The sequence below is a fragment of the Argiope bruennichi genome, chromosome 10 (assembly GCF_947563725.1).
Source record: "Argiope bruennichi chromosome 10, qqArgBrue1.1, whole genome shotgun sequence".
NCBI lineage: Eukaryota > Metazoa > Arthropoda > Arachnida > Araneae > Araneidae > Argiope > Argiope bruennichi.
In genome coordinates, this window is record NC_079160.1 from 102,856,946 (window position 1) to 102,883,989 (window position 27,044).

At 27.6% G+C, this 27,044-nt stretch overlaps 1 protein-coding gene across 1 annotated transcript in view; it reads left to right on the forward strand.

Annotated features, from left to right (window-relative positions):
* Positions 1–16,083, forward strand: part of LOC129988818 (uncharacterized) — a 70,497-nt gene extending 54,414 nt beyond the window's left edge. Inside the window, exons 3-5 of the mRNA XM_056097089.1 lie at positions 2,600–2,742; positions 12,347–12,488; positions 13,799–16,083. Of these exons, the coding sequence (XP_055953064.1) occupies positions 2,600–2,742; positions 12,347–12,488; positions 13,799–14,057 (544 nt within the window). The 3' untranslated portion in view covers positions 14,058–16,083. The remainder of the gene's footprint in view (positions 1–2,599; positions 2,743–12,346; positions 12,489–13,798) is intronic.
* Positions 16,084–27,044: the final 10,961 nt, after the last annotated feature.

Sequence of the window (27,044 nt, forward strand, 5' to 3'; positions counted from 1 at the left end):
AGAAATATTTAAGATGGGAACTGAGAAAAATAGAGTTTTCTTAAAAAATGAATACTCAACTTTGCCTTTTAAATCATTAGATATATAAAAAAGTAAAAGGGTTCATTAAATTTTATATTTTAAAACTCGTGCAATTTCATTGAAAAAAAAATGACTTAATTATGCATATTTAAGTTTAATGGATTATGTTAATTAAATGAATTTCTTTTTATTGATTTATGACTGAATTTCTTTTTCCAGAATTAATTAAAGTTTTTGTAAAAAATGTTTGTATATAACTACAAAGAAAAATAATAAGGGTCCTTATGTACTTAAGCAGTAGAGAATAATATATCACAACCCTATACACTAAAGTATGTAGAGAATGCAAAAGGGTTTAGTTCTCATACCGTAAGACAGTGGTAGCCTAGTGGCAAAGTAATGGCTTTGCAGCTGGAGGGTTGTAGGTTCGAGACCTGATTCACTGAAAAACCATCGTGTCTGTCGACTTGTGAACAACCAACATACAATTGGCCGTGTGAAATTCATGGATTTTCTAGGTTCAAAACAATAAGGTGGAAAGTTTTGTTACAATCTCATGAATGGTACGGCAGAGGATAAAATCCGGATAAACAAAAATTCCAGCTCAGGTGTCGTTATCGTAATCTGACCGTGGTTCAAAATTATGAAGTCTGTACCAAAATAGCCCTAGAATTGCTTTGAAACAGGAAGTTAATATAACTGAACCCATAACGTAAAGGCTGATGATGCATTAATTTCACACCTATTTTATTGATGAAAGAATATACCTAAAGTTATAAAAGTGGTATCTACTCACAGAAAAACAGCGGCAATGGTCCTACCAAAATTTCATAATAAAAAATTCTCTTCAAAAAATATACTTTCTAATAAGTGACATCTTTCTTCTGCATTCAGTTGAGGTATTTGAGTAAAGCCACGAATACCTTGCCCTATTACCCATTGGGGATCATTAGTTATAAATTTCAACGTGAATTTAACATTTTTACTGCATTTCCATGAGGATATGTATATAAGACACCGTTTTATCGACTCACTGACATCAAATTCGAAGAAGTTTCCGTTTTCATCATAAGATAACATAACACATTTTATTGACTTAAGTCATTGGGTTTATGAGTTACTGCGTTTACATGTATGCGAAAATACAAAGTTAGAGACGGTCACCGTTTGATTGATTTGCTTATCAATTTGAAATGTATATTTTAGAAGTGAAACCTGTGTACAAAATGCTATATATCTGATGCTGCAGATCAAATCTGCAGATTCAAAATCTGGAGATCGAATTTCTTGACGATTACAATAATTCCCCTATTTTTTGCATGAGGAAAAGAAAAAATAACTGTCTTCTAAACCTTGTAGCACCTCGGAAGTATTCTAAAAGTGAAATGGTAAAATAATGAATCTCATTGTGAAACTTATTAGAAATATTTGGAAAAATCAAGCAACATTCTATATAATGCCTTCGATTTCTTTTATATATAAATGAGAATCTCTGTTTCAATATAATTTTACTAAATGCAATATTTTATATATGAACAACATGAAATGGATGCAAAATGTAACAATACAAATTATACGATTTTATTATAGACGCGCTAAATGTGTCAAAAATTTGATACAATCACATTTGAAGAACAACATAGAGAAAGTGTTATCAATACTAAATATGTTCATTAATTGTTTTCACTTTAATTTTACTCTTGATCATTTGCAGCATTCATTATCTAATGCTGTATTACATTATGGTTTTTTAAAGTAAATTTCTGGATTTCTTCATTACTTGACAATAAACTTATTTAATAGTCTTTAGAATGTTTAGTTCTTTTACATTTTATTCCTGCATTAAATTGTTTTATTTTTTTTCTCTGGTGGGAGACGGAAGAACTGATTATTATTTTTCCAATTCAATAAATAATTAATTGAAAAACTAATCGAATGCAAGCACTTGGAATCCTTATTAGCTTTATTGTCACTTAAAATATTTAATTTTATTGAATTTCAGTTGTTATATATATAAGAATTCTCTATGATGATGTTGGATTATCTTTGAAAGGAATACTTGTAATATACAGTACACTCCCGATTATCCGCGGAATTGGGTGGCGCTGCCGCCGCGGATAACAAAAATCGCGGATAATCCGAAAAAAGCTAAAAACGGGTATAGCAAAAAAGAAAACAGTCATTCCAACTTTGAACAATCGTTTTATGTACAATAAAACGTAAAATAAACAGCAGGAAATGTTTAACTAACGCTTAATATTTTAGTATATCACTCAAAACTAACCTAAAATGCATTTTGTTAATGAAAACAGAAAAGTGCTTTGTATTTACGAGTGGCGTCAAGGATACACAGAAAAATGAATACATATGAACTGTTTTAATACTGTAATGTATTATGTAATTACAAACGCATAACTGTAAAACTGCATCTTTTTGAAAAAATCAGTCAAAAAAAAAAAAAAAAAAACTTTGTGCGGCAGGCACGGATAATCCGCACCGCGGATAATCGGGAGTCTACTGTATTATATATTTTCATATAATAAAAAACCATGTTATCAATAATTGATTTCTTTTTCAGCAAATTAAAAGAAAGTGTCAGTTGTGTGGACGAACATATGAAAAACTGCTTCAATCCTACCCAGACAAAAGTTTTCAATCACGTAGTGGCCGGAGCGAGACAGTTCTTGCTTGAACTTTGTGTAGCTGGACCTATACAGGAAGGTACGAATATTCACTTCTCTTTTTTCCCTCTGATTCTAATTTTATTAATTTTCTCTGATTCTGCAAGCAAGGGACCCATCGATTACTTCTCTAAAATAACGCAATTAATCCTTCACCTAATATTTTTAATGAAAATAAATAGATCTACTAAACAACTAGTGGCGCCATTGAATAGATTTAGAAACACGGATTTCGTCTGATCTGTTATTTACTGCTACTGTAATTTAATGCATTTAATTAATTCTCACGACCCTTAAGTCTTCCATTTATTTCGTTTCTAATTTGAAAACTCACAGAAAGCATAACTACGTAAATTAGATAGTGAGGACTATTTTGATTAAATATTTTTTAGAAATTCCTTTCCTGACTTTCGCATGTTTTATACCTGTGATTTGAATAATCAACTAAATAGATTACCTCTTCTTTTGTTACAGCTAAACTGAAGTAGAGAAAGATTAATCTAATTAGATATTAGATGTAAACTAATTAGATAGCAGATTTGAAGTTGTGAATCTTTGATAAATCATGCTGCAGCAAACATGCTAAAATGCGCTTTGCCCAAGCAAGAAACACATAATTTGAACTTTCAATTAAAATTTAATCTCGGCAATTGGAAATGAGATCCCTGTTTTAGATTTTCAATATTTTGTTACATCCGTTATGAGCTTTCCATTTCAAAAAGAATATTAGATTTTGTTTATTTTTATTGTTTTGGAGAATTTGTCTCTCTCTCGCACTCTGTTTGTGTGCTTGAGTTTTTACGACTTTAACTATTACATGCGCATTGTAATAAATTCCGGAGTGTAATATAATTTGTTTTGAATTTTAAAGATATCGCTGTTATGAAAGCAATGGAATGTATAACTTTTCTGTATTTTTGACTTCGTTATTTTATCTTGCTTGTATGTTCACAATTTCATATACACTGAGAGGACAAAAGACATGAGATACTTTCTAATAGAGTGTCGTTCCTCCTTTTCCCCAACAAAATGTAGCTACTCGATGTGGCACGGAGTCAACAAGTCGTTAGAAGTCCTTTGCAGAAATATTGAAACATGTTGTCTCTATAGACGTCTATAATTGCGAAAGTGTTGGTGGTGTCGAATTTTGTGCATGAACTGGCCTCTCGTTTATATCCCATAATGTTCGTTGGGATTCACGCAGAGTTATCTAGGCATCGCTCATTCATTTGCTGAAATAATCCTGAATGTTCTTTTAACCAACCGTGGACATTTGTGATGGGTGACATGGCGCATTCTAATCCATAAAAATGACTTTGTTCTTACAGTACATTAAGTCCATGAATAGCTCCAAGTGGCCCCCAGGTAGCTGAACATAACCCTTTCTTGTCAATGATCGGTTACGTTGGATCAGAGGACCCAGTCCATTCCATGTAAAATTAGCCCACATCATTATGGAGCCTCCATCAGCTTGCACAGTGCCTTGTTAACAACTTGGGTTCATGACTTAGTGGAGTTTGCGCCACACTCGAAATTTACCATCAGCTCTTGCGTACTGAAATCGTGACTGATTTGATCGCACCACGATTCCCCAATAGTCTACATTCAAACCAATATGGTTACGAGAGTTGGAGAGGCATTTCAGGCAAGATCATGCTGTTAGTAAAGACACTCGAGTCGGTCTTCTGCCTATATAGTCGGTCTTCTGCAGGTCTACAGCCTATTAAAGCCAATTTTTGCCTCTGTCCTTACAACACATCCTTCGTACATCTTACATTGATACCTGCAGATATTTCATGCAGTGTTGCTTATTTGTTAACACTGACGCACATAATTCTACGCACATGTTGCTGATCTAGATCATTAAGTGCAGGTTGTCGGTCATTGTTTAGTCCAAGGTGGCAAATTATACTTGAAATTAGGATCTCTTGACACTTTGGATCTCGGAATTTTGAATTCCGTAAAGATTCCCGAAATAGAATGTCCCATGCGTCTAGCTCCTACTACCATTCTGCATTCAAAGTCTGTTAATTCCACCCGTATGTTCATAATCTAGTCAGAAATGTTTACACATCAATAGAAATGAAATCCTTATCAATGTACTGTCCGACTGTACACTTTGTACACGATACTATTGTTATCTGTATACATATTTGCATACTGCTATCCCATGACCTTTATGACCTAAGTGTATTGAATAATACTCTGTTTATTTATAAGTTTTCAGAATGTAGATAATAAGTAGAAACTCAAATAATGAATCATTTTATTTTCATAAATTAGCTATATTTAAACGAATAAAAAAGAAATAACTTCCCTTTTTTTCGATTATAATGACATAACATAAAAATAAAAGAAACCTTAAAAGTAGTTATAAGTAATGTGTAAAAACATTTTATGAATTTCTTTATCTTACAGTAAATTCTAATTGCAAGCGAGAAACCTTTTCATGAAAGCTAAATATAACATTGTAACGAAATGGCTTCAGAATAGAAAGAAAAATTCCATCCATAAATGGTTTAAAAGGGAAAAAGATAAGAGGTTTATTCTCTAGAGAAAAGTTAAAGGAATGAGTTAAGGCGGTAGAAGTTGTTCCTTTTATTTAACAATCTCTTCGTCTGTTACTCTTCCATTTGTAAGAATCACAGCCATGAAAGGTATTGAAAGAAATGGATTTTCTAAAAAGAAAATGACTCAGAATTGAAAATAATTGAAAAATTTTATTTTCACAGTAAAATAAAAATATGCAGCTGTCCTAGAAATGTTAAATAAATTCAATGAATAGTAATAAAAGTTTTGATAATTATTAAAGGTTTATCTATAATTGAAAATGAACGAATTGCTATAATTGCAATATAACTGAAAAAAATTGAAATGCTAGAAAGTTTTGTTCAAAAGATATTTTTTTTAGTAAAATTTCAAATATAATGATTAAAAAAAATTTCATTGTATTTCTCGTTGAAAATGTAGCACAAAAGTGATTCATTAAAAGTGTATTATACTCACCCTTAAGAGAAGTTAATATCTTCAATATCGATATTTATGATACAACCTACTGAGATACTTATAACTTGTGGTATGTAATTCATAACTGAAAAAAATAATATTTGTAATGTGTTTTTTTTTTCAATTTACTTTGGTTATCTTCTAGAAGGATGTATTCAGGAGCGATTTGATGATTTTAGTTCGGAAATTGATTTTTGTAATGTACCTACTATATTTCAACAAGTAATATAGTTTTATAATAATTTAATTTTTATTATTAATTATATACGCAATATATACCATTCAGGCATTGAAAAATCCTTCTTTAAAAATTTATGTGTAATACATGCACTGAATTACGTTCTGAGTGTTAAAATATACAAAGAAAAAAAATCGATATAGCATTAAATTACTATCAATCACCAAATGGTCAAGGTATCCATTTTCACTAAAGAAACTTCTGTAAAAATAAATTGACGCTAATTGAACGATAGAAATACAATTAATAAATTATAACGTATCACAAAGTTTAGAAATTGGATTTATAATGTTACTAGCCAGTAAGTTTGAAATATCAAATTTCATTTAGATTTGTTTCTTACATATTTATTAAATTTTCCTTTAAAGAGAAAATAATTTAATTTAAATTAGATTTAAGAAACACAATAATTTCACGAAACACAACAATTTAAAATTGTATCTTCACACATAACATTGCTGTTAACGCCTACAGACTTAAATAGCTGTAAATAGAAAATTAATCATAATGTTTAAAAAAAAGAAATTTTTCAAATATTATTTTTGAAAATATTTGTTCAAAAAGTGTTCTTCTAAAATTAATTTGTCATAATTAAAATTTATTTATAAACAATGCTGAAACTATAGAATTTCAATAAAAACACATCAATACATGTAAAATATTACATAAAAAATAAATCAATAAAATGAATCTTAATGTGCATTTTACTCGAATAATTCTTCTAATTATAATAGAAGCGAAACAAGAATATCTGCAAGATATTCTTGTGTAATGAAACAACAATATCTTCATATTATTATGAATACAAAAGTTAATATGATGATTAATGAAAGGATATTCCATGTTAGAAAATACAAAATTAGGTATGCTACATATTATTGTTATCTCAATCTCCGATGAAAGGCTAAGCAAACTCATTTCTTTCCTCTTTTTTCTGCATAGATATTTTTAGGATGTACGCAAAATATAAAGAAAATGCATTTTGAATTTGATAAAAAAGACTTATTTGTATCAAATATTGAATATCGGATTTAAGCATATTATACATACTGGTGTTTTATCAATGAAGTTTCACATAGCTCTCATAAGCCATTAGAAATCATGACATTATCTTCTAACGCCCTTCGTATAAATTAGAACTCATAATTAATGAACTCTATTTGATACCTAGTATTTAATTAAAATTTTATTATATTAATTTTAAAAGTTGTTACGATTTTTTATATAATAGTTATCTGACATGTAATATATATTTTTACCAACATGTATTTTAACGAGAAAAAAAATTAAACTACGAATGATAATTTCAAAAGAGTAAAATTGTAAGTATAATTTATAACTCAAATAATTATTTTTATTTAAAATATTACTTATAATATTTTATTTTATTTGTAATTAAAATAATATAAATAAGTAGCGTACAAATACAATTACACAGTACTTACATTCAAAGACAATTGCATTGCTTATGTGAAAACAAGCTTTCAAAATTTTTTGTAAAGCACTCAGGATTGCTCTGAGAATCAAGCAAATTCAGACACAAATAAATAGACCCATCAAAATTTATGTACAACAGAAATATTTAAAATCAAATAGAATATTTTAACCGATAAAGCGAGGATGCATACTATTATATGCCATTGTTTAGCATACCCTTATTACTTCTGAAGTCAACATACATGAATATATATATTTAATTATTATTTCTGTCGTTTATCATTTCTATTGCTAATCTCAATATGTGGTTATCCTTATACCAGTAATTTTATAGAATAATGTATGTATTAGAGCTTGAGTGGATATTTTTTTTTTTTTGACTTGAGCAATTGAATTCGGAATAGATGTGACATCAATTTTCTTTTTAAAATTGTGATTAGAATTTAATTCAAATAAAAAGTAATTGCAATTTTTTGTATTTTCCGCTATAAAACCCGAATATATTACCATCTCTGGAAGCTAATGAAGAAATGATGATGCTTATTATAGGCCGACTTTTATAAGAAATCTGGAAATTAAATTATATTGTTGCAAAACACAATGCACAGTTTGAAATAGATTATCCTGATACTTAAGCTTTAAATATACTATGAGGTCATTGGATTAGATTTTCTTTTACTACGATTCATGCACGGAAAAAGCAAAAAATGCGTAGGGCTAATGAAATAACACTAATTTAATGTCTGTCAATATGTGATGCTTACATTACTTTGCTGACGAATTGCGAGTAAACTAGAAATGAGATTTTAATTCAATATCACTAACTAACCACTTCGACCCGTCTGTAGGCACATGATAAAACTGAATGACTAGACTACGATGACTGCAACACTAGCAGGAACTGTGGAAATGTCATGAGGGCGATCACCGACCACGGCACAACCCTTCCCTAGGGAAATATGTTCCGTCATCGGGGGGGGGGTAACAAACTCTACCTCTTTCTGTACCCACCAGGGCAGCGAAAACCAATTACCATACCGGAAGCTTCTCATTCTCATTTTTGAGGTTCCTCCGAGTGGCAGATTTTAACCCTTTTCAGGGCCGTGGGAAGTATGCTTCCCACCAATTTATCAATCTTTGTATGAAATTATGTAGGTTGGCATAAGTTCTGACACATTTTTTTGAAAGACCGAAACTTAGATGCTTCAGTTCTTTATCTTACACAAAATGACGTGCCTTGATTTGTTACTTAATTATTAATTAACCAAATTAATTAATTAATCAAATTAAATTTATCTAATGAGCTAAATGAATCCCTTTTCTTATTCTTATTTCAAGTCAAAAATATTTTTACATAATATGATTAGAAGAAAAATGGCCCTTTAAAGGATTAATTGAATATAATCAACTTTCTTTCCTATGAATCAGCTGGTCTCAAAGGTTTCTAGTATTATGAAATCATGAAAATCCATTCATTGCTATTAGTGAGATAAATCATGTGCTAATAAAATTTTTAAAAGCTACTTTCTACGGTTTTCAAAATAAGCGCCTATAAGAATTGGATTTTTTTGTGTTTTTGAATATCACAAATGCATCTTGTCATGTTTCGCCAACCGAACCTAAGAAGAAGCAGTTTTTTTCTTTCTATAAGTCAGTTTGTTAAGAGATTTAAGACAATTTTAACAGAATATGTTGCCATTTCATTTCATTTATTTTTATGCTATAATTTATTTAGTGTTTGATTATTTACATTATTAATAATACAGCCCTATAAAATTATTATATGCAGCCTTATATAAAAAATAATTCAAAATCGGAAAAAAAATATTTAAAACAGACAGTTATAATATTTTACTAAATGAGATATGTAACTGTGTTCTTTTAATATGGAACTATTCTTATAAATTCTTGCGAGAAAGTAAAAGACACATTTAATATTTGGAGTAATTTGAGAAACAGTATTCATTTATAAAAACTTATTCATATCGTATTGGTAATAAAATATTTTAATTAACTAAAATAATCATACATTTAATGTGGAATATATTAATTCATGTGTTCATGAATATATTATTTTTAAATATTAAATATTATCTCCTATATGGCATCAATATGATAAGTTTAATTAAATATATAACATATAATTAACAACTGCATACAATACTTACGATTGTTCATACCCAATACATTATGATAACTCTTGAGGTGATTATTCTCGTGCCATCATGCAAAGACTGTACAAGATTCGAGTTGATTAGATTATTTATCAACCAAAGCTAAGAACACGGATAATGGTGGACAGACCTACATACTGATTATAAATGAAATGAAATTACCCTCTTTAACCCTTTCTGAAGATGCAAACCTTGTATCATTAAAGAGCTAAGCTGTGACTTATGCATCTTTTAAATCCCTTCTTAACAATGAAATGACCACTATATAACGCCATATTTCAATATTCATAATACCGGATGCAGATAATCATTGTAATAAATTGCGCTCATTGACAGCGAATCGTTGCGCTCATCCTCCAAAGTGGCACACGGGTCACATTTGTTGCGATGATTGCGCACACTTGCAGATTTCGCTGATGCAAATTATGTAGAGGAGAATTCAAGGCTTATATGTAATTACTATTCATTTCTAGATGTGACAACTAATTAAGTTTATTTCTGAGTCGTTTGAAGACTTCTCATTTCCATTTGAGTCTTAAAGTTGAAGAGAGTCGATCGTTGGAATGAATCAAATGAGTTCATCTGATAAAATGAAATGAAAATTAACAATCGTATTTTCTAGATAGGTAGTTGAAATATATACATAAAGTGTATCAAAGTGAAACACGTATTCGAAAGTTTTTGAATGTGTTATAATTTATTGAAATGTATTCGCTGCTTCTCGTCAAATTATGTTGTAATATTTTGCTTTAATATTAGATTAAAAGACTAACGAAATTAATTAATCCTTTTTTTATGAAATTTTACTAAATAATTGGGGATAAATTTTTAATTAACAATTACTACATTTTATAATTAATTAATTTTTTTGACTTGAAAGTAGAATAAAATACAATTTTATTAAAATTAGTATATATTAATATAATATATAAAATACTATAACATTAGTATTTTATTATATATTTACTATATTATAATACTTTATAAATATTACATATTTTAATTGTGGAGTTACTGCTAATTTTTGGAAACAATTTATTTCAAGATCCAGTTGGAAAACTGCTCTAAATGATAAACATAATTATATTTTATATTATTTGATTCAAAAGTGGATTGGTTCGGAAAAATGCATTTATCTTACTATGCAATATCTCAATTATCTTAATTATTTTTATTAATTTTATTTATTAATTATATTAATTAATTAATTCTGTTAATTTTATTTAATTATCCCCACTTGTCAATCAAACATTTTCAATTGAATAAATTCTTCTGCGATTAAATTTCAACTAATTCTAAAATTTTTATTAACTTTGATCTAAAGAAATTATTTCATTATAATGGCCGCCATTTGAAGAGTTCATCTATCAATGGAAGAAATAGCCTTGAGATGGCTGCTAAATGACCTAAAATAAAGAAAATCCAACATTCATGAATTCTAATTCGCAGAAATGTGAGAATATTTTTTAAATTTAAAATGTTAATGTGATAAAACTACTCTATTAAGTATGACAAATAAGATTAAAAATAGATATAAAAATTCACTTTTCATGTTTTTTTTTAGTAGAGCTTTAATTCATTCAAATAACAATATTTTATAATTCTTCTTCGCTTACGGTCTTTATCCACGATTAAAGTAAATACCTTATATAAATAAGAAAGTTTTAAAAGGAAATTTTTTGCCTCTAATATATATTGTTTTGTCTTTTATAAATATAAAAGAAAAGTAGGTTGACAAGATGCATAACTTTTAAAGCCAATAACTTTTAAAGTTATATACATACGTGTGTGTATGTAATGAAGAGGAAAAAATATTGTGAAAACCTGCGTTAAATCATGAAACAGAATTAAGTAAACTACAGAATTTTGCTAAATATTAAATTTTAAATGAAGAAATATTCGTTATTTAAAAAATTGCTTATTTATCAAAAAATTAAATATATACATATATATTTTTTTAGGAAATCCCCATTCAAACGTAAAATACATTATAATTTCATAATAAATTCATACAGAAAAAAATTTATACTATTTTGTATTGATATTTAAATTTTAAAATTATTAATTTTATCATCATTTCAAATACAGCTTATTCACTGGGAAATTAAACTAACTTGGTTGATTTTCACCTGTAATTCATCAACTTGGAAACAACATTTCTCTGAAGCAAGAAACGATATATACATTTGCAAGTCAAAAATGAAAAAAAAAAAAAAAAAAAAAACCTTAATAGGTTTTTGTCAAGCAAAAATTTAAAAATAGCATATAAACATTCAAAAATGCATTCAACTGAATTCAAAATTTTGTGGCTGAAACATTTCAGCTTTTATTATTAAGGTCACATATGACCGATGTTAACCCATTATCGGAATAGGATTTTAGACATATGGCACTACTCAATTCAATACTTTTAAGGGAAGTGATAATTAGCTTGTGACTTCTTTTACCTAGTTTCAAGAGACGCTTGTTTTTATTTTTATTTCATTTGTCTTAGAGGTATGTATTTATGACAAATGATGACTAATGGCGATTTTTCCACTTATCTTACGTAGAAGTGGAGAAACAGTGGGACACACATCTTGTGTTTTTATAATTTGCAAGCAGGTAATCTTTTATTTCTATAGGAATTATCTGAAAACTACAACTTTGAGTGTTTAATGAAAGATTCCATTAACATTTAAAAGTCAACAACCAGCTCATTTTCCTCTCTTTCCCAAAACGGTATGTTTTAATAAATGGCTTTGCTGCATTTACTTCTGTGGCTAATATCCTCTTTCCTCTTTTGAAAGCTTACCTGAGGCATTCTCCTTGCTACAAAAATGTGTCCCTATCCGAGGAGAAATGCGCCCCCAAGTACAGGCATCTCATCCACCTATCGGAGAACGTCGAAGAGCAGCGGAACATTGATGAGGGACTCAGAGAATCCTGTTGGTGAGTATTTCTAGGAAGGATATTAAAGAACCAGGAATAGTAGTTTTTGAATATAAAATAGATTCTTCTGATTCAATAGGGATAATGACTTACTTATAATGAAAGATACGGAATTAATTTTGAATCTATATATTTAATATTGGATACAAGAGTTCTATATCAGCCTATTTATAAGTTCCTAATTTTACTAATGGCAGAATAATCTATTGAAAACAAAATATTCTATGATAATTTAAGAAACTGCTGTTAAATAAAAGAGAATATTAAGGGAATATATTTTTATCTCATTAAATTAAGTTGCATTTCATACCTTTCGCTATTTCAAATGAAAATTTTGAATTCAAAAGTGTTCATGGATATCCTTTTAAAATACATGCCTCTTAATATTTTTCAATATTTATCGATTCCTTAAAATAACCATGCTTTTCTATGTTATTCTCGACCTATTGGAAATCTGAACAATTATATTATAATTTTCAAAAATATTATAGCCCATTATCTTACAATTAAAATCACTATTTTTCCAATGATACCAATTTTTTAACGTGTAGTTCCTTTACAATTTTTTATTAATGTTCATGCTTAAAGAAAACCATGCTTTATTTCAGTTTTAACATGAGACAATAGCAAGCTATTGTACAACGTGTAAAAACACTAAAATCATTTTAAATTTCAAAAAATACAATATTTTTAAAAATTCTGCAATAAACTTTGAAATTTAATCAAAATTAGAGAAAGTAAGTAAGGAAATGAGTATCATTAAAATAACGTATTTCACGTTTTACAGTAATAATTTAAATTCCTTTTTATTTTTGGAAAATTTAGTAGAAATATTCTAAACACTAGCTTAATTTTAAATTAAATTGCGTTTTAATTAACATTTAAACTTTGAAATGAAGATAAGGGATTTCATGATGCACAGTGATCTTCCTCTTGTCTTGCAAAGAACGTGTGCCAAATGTTATCAAGATCTAGTGAAATCTTCAAACTTGCATACAATGTAGAATACATTCATTTTATGAATAGAAATTTTAAAATCGTTACACGTATCCATTAATTTTTAAAAAGAATGCATTCATTTTATGAATAGAAATTTTAAAATCGTTACACATATCCATTAATTTTTAAAAAGAATGCATTCATTTTATGAATAGAAATTTTAAAATCGTTACACGTATCCATTAATTTTTAAAAAGAATGCATTCATTTTATGAATAGAAATTTTAAAATCGTTACATATATCCATTCATTTTTAAAAAGAATGCAACGGCAAACTTTTCTAACTAATATATTTATTTTCTGTCTTCCAGCGCTTTCAATGATTTTGTGCTCTGTAAATACGTCTACGTGAGAAGAGATTGCGGACAAGACGCCGCGGATTTCTTAGAACAGCACTTGGACCGCATATCGTCTCCTCTCATCCATGAGCACTGTGCCCATTACACATACGCCACTGATTCCTGCAATCCTTCCTCTTCACCTGTTCTCCTGCCTGACTACCCCTTCCTTCTTTACTTCACGGTCACAGTGACTCTCATCCAGTTAATCAAAGGATGGAAGACATTGTGAAGGAGCCTTCCAGATAAACGTATCATCGGAGGATATCCGAAATGGCGATGATTTTTCATTGTTACATATGGAAAGAATTACGGATTTGATACTGTGAAGGAATTTTTAAAATCATAGATTATTCAAATTGATTTCAGTTTATGGCTATCTAACTTTAGTTTGTCGAAATTTGTTAATATGGTTAAATAACAAAATGACGGCATATTGAGCAAATGTTATTCCACTCGAGTGAAAAGATTTCAACGTGGCACCTATAACACTTTTTTTTGTTAATATCAATGTTCAGTAAGTCTATTCATAATTATCAAATAATATAATATAATATTGCATGCACTCTTATTGTAATTATTTGAAGAAATTTACAGTAAGGTGAGTAAATGAGTGGAACCTATTCTTGGTATTAAATTCTATTATTCTATTCTTTCACAATAATTCGCATTCACTAAATATAATTCATTCAACATCTAACAAAATTATAATGTAAATGCCATTCTATTTGATATTTAAAAAATATTTTCATGAAACAAATATCGATACGGCTTCCTTTCTTTCTTTATTTTGTAAGAAATACTATAATTCAGTCTTTATAATCAATGAAAAAACAATTTTTTCATAATTAAATCAAGATTAAATAAATGTGATTGGTTTATATAGACCGGTTCTGACGTGTAGTGAGCATGACATAAGAATAACTATTCAGTTTTGATAAATTTTGAGACGAGATAGAATCAAAATTTGATGAGTCTGACTGCGTTTAACTATTTCATAATAGGCGATTGAAGATATATCAGTAGTGATGAGAAAGAAGGAATTCTCCCAGTTCAGAATAATTGCGTTTATTATAATCATATTAAACCTATGAGATCGGATACTTGTTTTCAACCCCCACCCCTTATAACAATTGCATTCACTGATCTGAGAACCTGATCAGTTTCCAACTCGTCAGAGTCATTCTACATTATACATGCGTAAAATACGAAGAATTTTCTTCTGTTACTACGCTTAATTCATTCACTTATTAACAAAAAGAAACATTTTTTATTCATTCATATTTCTTAAGAGATATATAAACATTTTAGCATGCTTTTGAATTAGTAAACATATTTTTTATCAAATGATCTCTTTATAATTTTGATTCTAAAGATAAGTAAATTAATTTATAATGATATAAGTTATGACTTTATAAAGCGATTATAAAGTCACTCTGCTGTAATATTTTAATAAATCATTGACAGTTATTTATCTCAGTGTATTATTATAACATTGTTTATGCATGCTTCATCATGAAATATATTCTAGATATACTCATTGTCCTATGAGATTCATTTTTTTAAGTATATGATTGAGATAAGTATATGATAAGTTATATGATTGAGAGTTGCCAAGATAATTATCACAATTTGTATGCTTTGGGAAATTCAAGGCTAAAAGTTCTTACTTGAATTTTTTTTTAATACTGACTTACAGTAAACACTAAGACTAATTATCCAGGGCAACGCAATATTTATTCAAAATAATACTTTATAAGGAATTTAAAATATCGAAAAATTAATATACGATAAATCTTATTTCTTTAATCACACAAATTAAATTATAAAAGAGAATGGAAATTATTTTGCTAGGCAAATTTCTACTGGAAACTTATGCTTAACTCAGACAGTTTAGAAATCAGCTATTGAACTACAAAGGTTTTGGACATCTTGCGCTTTGTTTGTCTAAAGAAAGAAAAACGTAGGTTTTGGAATTATTTGTTTCTTGTCAACACAATTTTCTGTTCTACGATGTTCTATATCACATGTTATTCGTTACATTGTAAGTGTTTCAACCTGAAACACATATATTTCATTAGAATTTGAAGCATCCGAAATAAAAATTATTTCCACGAAAATATGGAGTTAATATAAAACGCACAAAAGATTGAAAAGAAATATATATTGAACTATGGTTTCAAAAAGAAATTGAACCCGGAAATATCTTTTTACTTATATTATTATTGTTTTCAAATCAATCACATTTAGATGTAAGATTCTCAGCTAAATACATTTCAGAAATTATTTCAAACAGATATTTATTGGTTATTTTTTATTGTTAAATATTCTTTTTATAACTTTTGTTTATGTAAACGTAAAGCATCACTGGTTTTTCAATATTTTTTAATGTACAATTATCATGCTTTAAGAATAATAAAAATTCGCCTTGAAAATAACATTTTATTTTGCCTTCAACGTTTGTACTCATATCAAAAAGGAATACAGATTGCGGTATTAAATATTTCTGGTATATGTTTTTTTCAAAAGAATTATATTGTATGATTTCTATACAAACATTGTTTCGTTTAACAAGAATTTCGAATAATAAGTTGTTTATTCTTTTGTTAATTGGCATAAATGTTATTTATTGTCATGTAATATGGTGTTATTTGATGATAAGAAGAGAACATATCTAAATCTGTTCGGAATCTCTGTAAATAAATTTTTTCTTAAAATGTTGTTATCATTTTGTATGTTTCCTTGGTGTGTAACCTTGTACTTCTTTTAAAATATTCCTCGTCAAACAATAAGAAAAATTATTCAATTATTTTCTATGAATTTTTAATACAGGTAATTCGTTACAGGTATTCATTTTATCACTGAAATAATACTGGAATTTTATATTTTACATTAATGTATATATTATACTTTAATACTTAATAATACTTAAAATGTATTATATTATATATTTTAAGTATTATCTTTGAAGAATTTGTTTCCATTACACTTAAATATTTGGTACTAAAGGCAATTTTAATTGCATTTTTTGTTGCTGCTATTTTTAATTTTACTTTTTATTTCAGATCCATATCTATCATTTGACAGGTCGTACATAAAGTAATTCCTTTCTTTCATCAGTGTTAGTTACAGATCCGCCCTACACACAAAGAGCACAAGTTATTTTATGCCTATACTAGATTTTGAAGAAAATAGACAAAATAACTTATTAAGTAGATAATCTTTGATGGATGAAAATATTGAACATAGTAATTCACTGTATGTGCAAACATTATTTAAATTAACCTAACAAAACAATCCAATTACATTATAGCAAATAAGAAATGTTGATTTATTATTTATTTGGAGCACGTCAAAACTTGATCACATTATTTGAAATTAATGCAAAAGTTTACATTTCGGAAATCATAGTTGTTTTTATAATTCTAGATTTTTTTCCCTCTAAGATGATGAAAATAGTAATGAAATAAGAAAAAGTTTCTATAAATTGTTTCGATTTTGTACGCACATGTTATTTTACAGATTTTTTTCATCTCCCGAGACACAATTTTAGCTCAGACTACAACTATTCATTCAACAGAAATTTGAAGGCTTTTCTTTGAAAATAAAATAATTCAAGCGTTTTGCTTTTTTAAATTTATTTATTTTCTAAATTTATATTTTATATATTTAGGATAGATTATATTATTTGACGTCCAATTAATTCTGCGATACTTTCATCCGAAATAAATAAATACGATTCAAATAGGTAAGATAGGTAAAAAAAAAGACTTAGACTTTAAGTAATTTTTTAAAATTTTTTCTCTAAGTTGTAGAAAAACATAACTTGTATCTATAAAATTAATAGTGATTAATGAAACTGTAGTCTATTTGTTCTCACGAACTTTCATTTTCCGCACTAATTATAGACTCAATTTATTTAATTAGATATTTGCTTCAAAAATTCACTTTCACATTTTAAATGATAAGTAATGAATGAATGATAACTAATAACTTTTAAATGTTTGGTAATTTTATTTGTATTTGAAAAAACGAAACCAGAGAATTCGTGTAGAAATTCGACTCATAAAACTACGCATTTTTTAAAGAATTTATTTTATTACATTCAATTATCTCATTCTTCATTCTAGCATTCATTTATTGCATTATCAATTTAAACAATTCAAACATTGTATTATTGTTAAGAGTATGTTTTAAAATTTCTGGTTGAATTTCTTTTAATAAAAATATAAAGCTACCGAAACAAAAATTACTTATCCCCCTACAATTTTATCTGGACCAAGATATGTATCTAAAAATGCATGCACTTCTGGTACTCACAATGAACAAAAAAGTGGGGTAATGTAGAGAGATTTCAGGCAACGATATTAATAATGTTGAGTGGAATTTTAGGTACAATTATAATAAGGTTAAGTGAATAGAAATTCAAGAATTAAAAAAAAAATCATTTAATCCAAGAAAAAGTATATATTTCAGTTTGTTTAAACGTAAACATTATTTTAATTCAAAATAAAATTAAAATAAGAAAGACAAAATTAATCATAATTACATATGATCCAATTTTTTAATTAAAGTACGCTCAATAAAGTAAAGACTTACTTATACAATTTTTCAAGAATTTAATTAATGAAAATTTTAATGGCTTGTATAAAATCTAAAATATCATTTCGAGACCAATTTTTAGTTGAAACATTATTTTAAAGAGATTAGTCAAATGAATTTCAACAAATTTGTTATCAATTATCATCATAAGATTATTAAAGAGAAGTATCTACGAATGTAAAACGAAACAGATAAAACAAATTAGCCCAAATGATACACATATATTATTTTATTATAAACTAACCACCTCAGTCAACCAAAATTATTAATTATATTTGATTTCAGATAAATCATTTAGATTTAACTTCATACGCAGGATTCCGACAATTTTTTAAATTCTAATACCATGCAATATTAACTGTCTTATTTATGTTTTATTTTGTGTGTGTGTGAGCGTTTTCTAATAAAGGCAGTCCAATAAGGCTATAACCTATTAAAACTTAAATATTCTATTCATCTTACAAAATTTCGCGATAATATAAGTTCATTTTTAAATTCAATTTGTGAATTACACACAAAAGAAATACAATTATTCTTCGTTAGATTTCATAAAAGGCTGAAAATTACGTTACAGCTTGCTGGTCTATTAAACAGGTATTATTAAAAAGACAACGTTTTAAACTTTGAAATTCGTTTGGAAATTCGTGGAATAAAATTGGAAATTCGTTTTTGAGCAATATTATTTCCGAAACATATTGTAAAAAAAAAAAAAAAAAAAAAAAAAAAAAAACTTTCCAAAATTCTTTGTAATTATTCAGTGCCTAAAATTTTAATTAAAGTTTCAAACAAATGCTCCAAGAAACATATTCCCAATCTCCAAATGTATATAGGCAGGTCAAACGGTCTAGCTTAAAGAGCACTAATACAAATACATAGTCATTTTTATAATTATTTTAGAAATATTGAATATAATTATGAATTTATATTATAATAAAACTTAGTAAGTATATCATGAATAGGTATAAATTGGCAATTATATAAAGATGTTTGAATTTATAATTTTTTATTTTGATTTTTGGTCTCTTTTATGAATTTAAGTGATCACGTTCTATTATGATTTAAGTTATGATCATGATTTTAAAGGTCATCATTACAAAACGCAATGGTTTTATTAAACTCTCCTAATACAAAATGAATTTTTAAAAAATGGATAGCCAGTGCATTTATTAAAGATGAATGCATTAATTCTTAATCTGAAGGAAAAAAAACATACTGAAAATGAGCATATTTCTATAAAAGGAAACTATAAATATATTTCCATGAATGAAACGTTTTTCGAAATATGTTTCTATGAAGAAAACTTTTTCCCAAAATGTTTTAAATGAATCATGAGGATAACGAGTAACTTAGAATTAATAGATATAGATCATTCTAATAATCAAATCAACCGAAATTGAAAATTCCTCTTCTTCTTCAGTTTATTTTATAATTGTATCTAGGATTATGAGCATATAATTTAAGTAACAGAATTCTCCATTTTTAAGATAAACGTTTTCTTTGGATTTAACGCTTCTTGCAAAATTAAATGCAGATATTTTGTGGTTAGGCTTATAAAGGACAAATGATGAGTGATTATTTTAAAATATTTTCTTTAATTATAACACTAATGAAGGAATTACGTACATAAATTAGAGTATATATAAAATAGTCTATTTATATATAAAAAAGGCTAACTATCATCGATAGGAAATTCAGGAAAATGCCTATTCAAGTTCTTTGTGGTATTAATAATTAAAATATATCATTTATTACATCATTATAATTAATTATGTTTGAGTAAATGATGTAATTTTTTATCAGTGGGAACAATTTGCTAGTTCAGATTTACAAATACTCTTAATGTTTCTTTAGATTTTTAAAGCTAATAAACTGATATTTCGAGCTATATAAGCATTTTTCACACTGTATTTGTAAAAATGCTTTGAACTCAGATAACTTCGCTTTGCCTTTCTCTGATAATGCAGTTACTGAATCAAAATATCTTTCTGCACTTTTTGAATCAAAATGTCTATGTGTATCCATACGTTTATGTTTGTTCGCGACTAGACAGAGCATTTGATTCATTCTTATCAAATTCGGCACATTTACATTTTTGTCTGGTGGAAATGTGTATATCGGAACCGGTTAATTGAAACTTTAATTAGTTTTTTTAATAAATTAAAAATCAAGCTAAATTTTGCCATTGAAAAAAGGCATAGCTTAAATCCATATTTATGTTAATGCATATAATTTTAAATTTTTATTTGTTAACCAATTTTTGTGTTTTAGAAAAATGCTTTAATTGCAGGCTTCCCTCATTTATGTAAACAGTAAAAAAATGTACATGAATCAAAATTTAGAATCATATTTTAAATTTATTTTATCTAGAAAAATCTAGCATTTTGATTTAATATCACCCATATGAGCTATTTCTATACGGAAATAAAACTTCAAGCTTCAGTAATTTTTCAGAATATGAAAATATCTATAAATACATTTAATTTTCAGTCATTAAAAATACTTTTTTTACCATATTCTGAATTGGGGATTTAAATATGTGAGTAAAATAAAACATGCTATAAATAGAAACAAGATGAAAAAAGAATGTTCATTTAGTTAATGTGATTTTACAATCTGTTCAAAAGAATAATTTAACAAAGAACCGTAAATATTTTTTTTAAATAAAAATATTAAAATTATTTTTCTAGTATTGAAAACACTTCTATTTTTTCTCAGCGTAAAATATACTGAAGTTTATGGTACGTGCAGTAATTATACAGAAATAAAGTTACAAAAGTTCATTCATAGTGTTCATTTGTGTGCGGCTATAAATACCTTCTTTGAAAATTCATAGCCATCTTCCATATTACCTTCAGTCCATTCTATTGTATCTTATTTATTTCAGCTTACCGTGAAATTGCAAATAAAGTAAACCAGCATTATCGTACTTCGAATGAAAAGTCTTTGCTATTTTTTTTATATTTTTATTCTGTTAACAAAACCCGAAAATGATTTTAATCAAAAAACGGAGCATTTACTTTCCAGAAATGCTTTTTTGCATCAGCGACCCAAGAACTAAAACTTAATCGAATGAATATATGCACAAAAAAACAAACTTAAGAAAGCAGTTTCTTTGTAGAAAGAACCATGAATGTGTCAAAGAACGTAGATGAAGCCGAACACCTTACAAGTAATTGAAGAGGCCAACCCTAACAATGAAATCAACCGAAGTAAAAAAGTGTAATCTAGTTCTTGGTTATGTTACTACAGCATCTGGGATTATCAGTAACCTTATTTATACTGTAGAAAATCACCATTTTCCCAACTTCATTATGCGGGAGCTGAAACGAAACCCTTTTCTTCTCTTTCATGGATCCATTATTCGGTAAAGAGTTGCAATGGGTGAAGTTCTTTAGGTTTTAAGTTGAAAAAAAATAATTCTCGAAATAAATTGTTCTTTGAAAATATTAATGAAAAATTTGCAGGACTCACTGCATAAAGCGAGAAAAGTGCAACTGATAATGTAGAGAATATTGGATTTATTAATCTAGTCAAGATTGTTGAAATTCAAAATCTATTTATCTTTCGAGAATTTATAAAAAAAATTATCTTCATATCAAAAGAAAGGTTTGTGAAGAAAAATTCTTACAGTGTGCTATTTTTTCGAATTTCTTTTAAGCATCTGTATGTTTTCGTGTACAAATGGCACTTTTCACGCTTGCTGGCATGATATACTCGGAAGACTTAATTCTTTTTGGTTTGTGAATGATGTAACAATAAGGAATGAAAACTCTTTATACTTTTTATTTAATAAAGAAAAAGTCTCAATTAAAGAAATTTTTTATATATATAAATACTATGTAATGTTTTTCCCCCCTTTTCAATGTGTTGTTCTGTTGCAAATGATTAAATGTTTCAATTCGGATTTTTCTTGAGACATATTCATGGGAACTTTTGTCTCAATATATTATTCTGAACTAAGTATTTATAATTTTTTAATATTTATATACACTTATATTATTTGCCATTGTCAATATTATAATATTTATTATATATATACTTAATATTTGTCATTTTTAAACTTAAAAAAACTATTAAAGCTTTGTAAATTAATTTTCTTTAATTTAGAACTTGTTTGACACTTTTTTTTATCTAAACAATTCTAAAATAAAATGAACATAAATGTTTCAGCAAAGAGCTTTCTAACAAAACATGCATTTATTGTTTCTGTCTGTAAAATTGGAAATACATTTGCAAAATCTCTTTAAAAATTAAATTTTTTTAGTAATTGCTGGCCGTACCTAAGATATTTATAACTTCTTCCGCCACTTTTCGTACTAATCACTTAAGATCACATTAGATATTTATTTGAATAATTCCCTTGTATCCATTTTAATAAATAGCCACAAATTGTGTCTTCTTGTAGGTATATTGAAATTGTAATCATAATCAATAATCACAGATATGCAAATATAGCCGTCATGTTATAAATTGGCAAATCACTTTTGGTAATTAATGTAAAAATCCCCTTACCATCAGAAAATTCCACTTAGTTACATGCTCTTTCATCATTCGACTGTGAAGATTGGTTCCATTTAGACCATCTTCCACCAAAATTAGAATGTTCCATGTGAATCTGTCCTGAGAAATCTATCGCTTCTAATGTAATCAATTACTGTCGCTATCAGTTTTATGCAAGAATTTTCCCGATGTAACAGTTTGATGTTAGAGAAATATCTAAATGATGATAAATTATGTTCCTTACTATAATTAGAGTTTAAGATCATATTTCATTTCCCCTTTTAGAACTTCACATTATTGTACTTTTTTTTCTAATTTTTAACTATTTTTCCAATAGCAAAATATCTTGATGATAATTTTAAGTTTTTATGTGCGCTGTTTTATATAGAAGAGGATATTATTTCTGATTATAGTGCAATATATTCCTTATTAGGACATTCCAAAGGGCTCCACAGTGATCAAGCTGTCTACTGGTTTTGACAAGCTGGTTTTGTCTTTTGATAAATGCAGGGTTCTTTTGTTCCCTCTTATGGTTCAAGCTGCCAGTCCATCATTTCTTGTCTGATTCTGATTTGCCACACAGTGAATATTTAACCCTTCAACCGGCTGGAACGTAGAAAGTCGCTCCAACGTGTCTCTTGAAAACCGGTTGGAACGTAGGAAGTTGCTTTCCGAAAACTGCTTTAAACCCGGCTGGAACGTAGGAAGTTGCTTTCCGCAAACTGCTATTAACCCGGCTCCAACGTAGAAAGTCGTCAATGCTTTCCCCCTTAAATGCAATAAACGCGGTGGGTCATCTGCTTGTTAAGGTCATTTTATGGTTTTCGCTGACAGTTAGAATTTGGGTGGTCTCTCTAATTAGGGGAATGAACTCCCGAGAAGAGAAACAACGTTTTCCGTAAGAATTCACGATTGCAGGATCGATTGGTGATATGAGCTGTATACTTCATTCCTGATTTCAATATTTCATTATTTAAATTTAATATCCAAATGAAAACTATTATACTTATTAAAGGTAGGGAATCCCTCATATCTACATGTCATAATCATGTATAACAGTTAATGATTGTGATTAGTTCACAAAAAAGTACGTTTGAACTTTTAATAATACTTTTATTAAAATGCTGTAAAATATAAGAAAAATCCTTATATAAAATTTTTAAATTTATTTTCATCCCGATTATTTAGCGAGACAAATATTAATTTATAAATATAATTTTAACTATTGCTTAAGCTTTGCATATAGATTTTGGCCAAGCATTTAATACGTAATGAAAGGCAAATTTGAAAATTTTTTGGATATAATTATTTATTTTTTACTGTTTAGAGTGAGTTTTTTGTAAAAGCGTTTTTAATTATTTTTATAGACGTTTTTATTTAAAGTATGTTGATAAATGTAGTTACTATTATTCTTTTTTACTGCTTAATATTGTATTTTATTTCATTATTTAAATACAAGCGTTCTTTACTGCTTTTTCAAATCATATTTGTCTTTTTTTTTCGGGGGGGGGGAGGCTCAGGTAGGAAAAAAAACCGCTTCTTTTATAAATATAAAAAATATTTTTTAGAAATTATATATTTAAAATATATAATTATATTATTAATATATATTTAAAATCTCTATAAAAAATCAATGCACATTCAAATGGGAGGAAGATTTGTGTCTTGTGACGAGCTGCGAAAAGCGTAAATGAAAAAAAATGACTTAGTAATAATAAAAACTATTAAAAAATATTTAGCATATGAAAGAAAGAAAATATATTTAATAAATGGAAAACATTTATTTATATTCAACAAAAGTAGATGATGAGTATGATATTGCTTTGTAGAATAGAATTAATAAATGTATCTGTGCAATTATAATTATTGCTTTGCATTAAAACAGCATTAGCTATTTAATGAAATTAAATAAATGCATTAAAGGCTGATACGATTTCTAACTGTTGAAACGCATCACAAGGGTGTGGATTCAGAACTTTTATTTATTTTTGGATCTCGGTTCCTTTCAATTGCTAGTATTTGGTAAGAAAATCCATGTGTTTCTGTATGTGAAAGTAGTTTTTCGGCTTGTCCACATTGTTAATAGAAGTTTTACGATCAAATCAAGCAGTAAAATGTCAGTAGGTTTAGTGCTTAAAATTGGCCAAGTTACGTTACAAAGGGAAGTGTTACATCTGGTGACAACGGCCTATTCAATAAAAATTAGTGTCACAAAATGGGTTATATAGAACATGCACCAGGCAGATTGTACAACAGAAGTACTTTTAATACGAATCTCGCATTGAAAGGGAGGGTATTTTCCCTTGCTAGGCATTCAGCAAGACAAGAATGAATTCTTGAAAGATGTCTGAGTAGTTCTTTTAATCTTTACCATTTTTGAAATTTATGAGTCTTGGATGTAAAAGATTAATTCAGCACTCCTGAAAGCGCTGTTCTTTTTATAAAATTAACGTGGGTATTATGGCAATAATCTCTGAAAAAAAGTTTTTAAGCTTTGCTCTTTAATCAGTTTTAGATTTTATGTCAAACAAAGTGTGTGCTCTACTATTGATTTGATTTTCATATCCATTAAATTTTTTTTTTCATAGAACATTCAAAGACGTACTTCTTAATATATTTAATAATAATTAATGACTAAAAAGTAAAATAAAAAATTCGATTTCTCTGTTCATTAATACAAGGCAAGTTGGTTTTCTTACTAAATTTGTTTATATTCTGGTTGAAATTCGGCTATTGATCAGATACTACTGAATATTGTTTCCATTAAAAAAATTGCTCCCTTTAGGAAATTTATTTGTAAAGCACCTCCTAAGGCCAATCCTAATAGCAATTTTCAAAACTGAGCTAAAAATTTTTCACCAATGCTTGATTCTGCACTTGAACTTTATCTAAAATAAAACAAAATTTTTAACAAAAGCATACCATTGAAACATACTCAACATTAAACAATTAGTTGGATAATATCTTGATATCAACAATGGAAAAAAATTAGGTTGAAATGATAGAACCAACAATGAAGACAATTTAATTTCACTTCCATCATGAAATATATTGATGTAAAATATACTTAAATTCGATAAATTAATATACAAATGTCAAATTAATTAATTTACTTTCCTTCGAAATACCACGGGAAAATTTTAATTAAAATTTTTATTATGCTTTAAAAATTAATAATTTACGAAAATATTAGCTTTTGCATTTTTTAAAAACTATTTATGAATATTATTTTTGCTTTGATAAGAAATGGTTACAGATGCTAAGAAGATTTTAACATCCTGAGACCCCGATGAGTCATCTGTGACTAGACCACCAATAACTCGCTGATTTACCACACCAACATGATTCTCCGACCCAGTCTTTGCTAATTAATTCTATGACATAAAAATTCACACTTCTCTCTATTTTTCTTATATATATAAAATAAATTATACATATATTATTTCTGATTTAGCACAACCTTCTTAATATGTAATGTCATTGTTAAGCCACTTTTCTTCCATCCAATTTTTGTGACCGGAGGATAAGATCATTTAAATGAAAAACTCTGCCCTTCCTCCACAAACTGACAAAATTATTACAGGTTCATTAATATCTATAATTTGTTTTATTTTAATTAATTTGCCAAAATTTGTAGCAAGTATTTTTATTGTTGCAATGAAATAAAAACCTTATTTTTCACTTACGGGTTTTAAACGTTGCTGAAATTATGATTACTTACTCTAGATTGTTTTTCTTTTATTTTATTGTGCATCCATCTTTTGAAATTCACATGCAGTGAAATATCTTATAAATATTTCCAATGAAATTCATTTGAATTGTTCAGAAATGAAGAGCATGGAAGCAACGTTCTGAAAGGGTAATTGTTAATTGTTGGACAAATGCAGCTAAGTCTCGTTTTTATCTACCAGATAATTTACGAATTTTCATTAAAAAAATCACAATGTTGTAACTTCATAAAATGGGTACAATTGAAATTTTGATTTCATTGATGGAGTAAGATGAAGCAAAGATTCTTCGCAATATTTGACAACAGAGAAATGCATGGATTTATGAAAATATTTCTGCACTGACTATGAGTCCTTTTTATCAAGATTTGTGACAAGATTAGGAATGA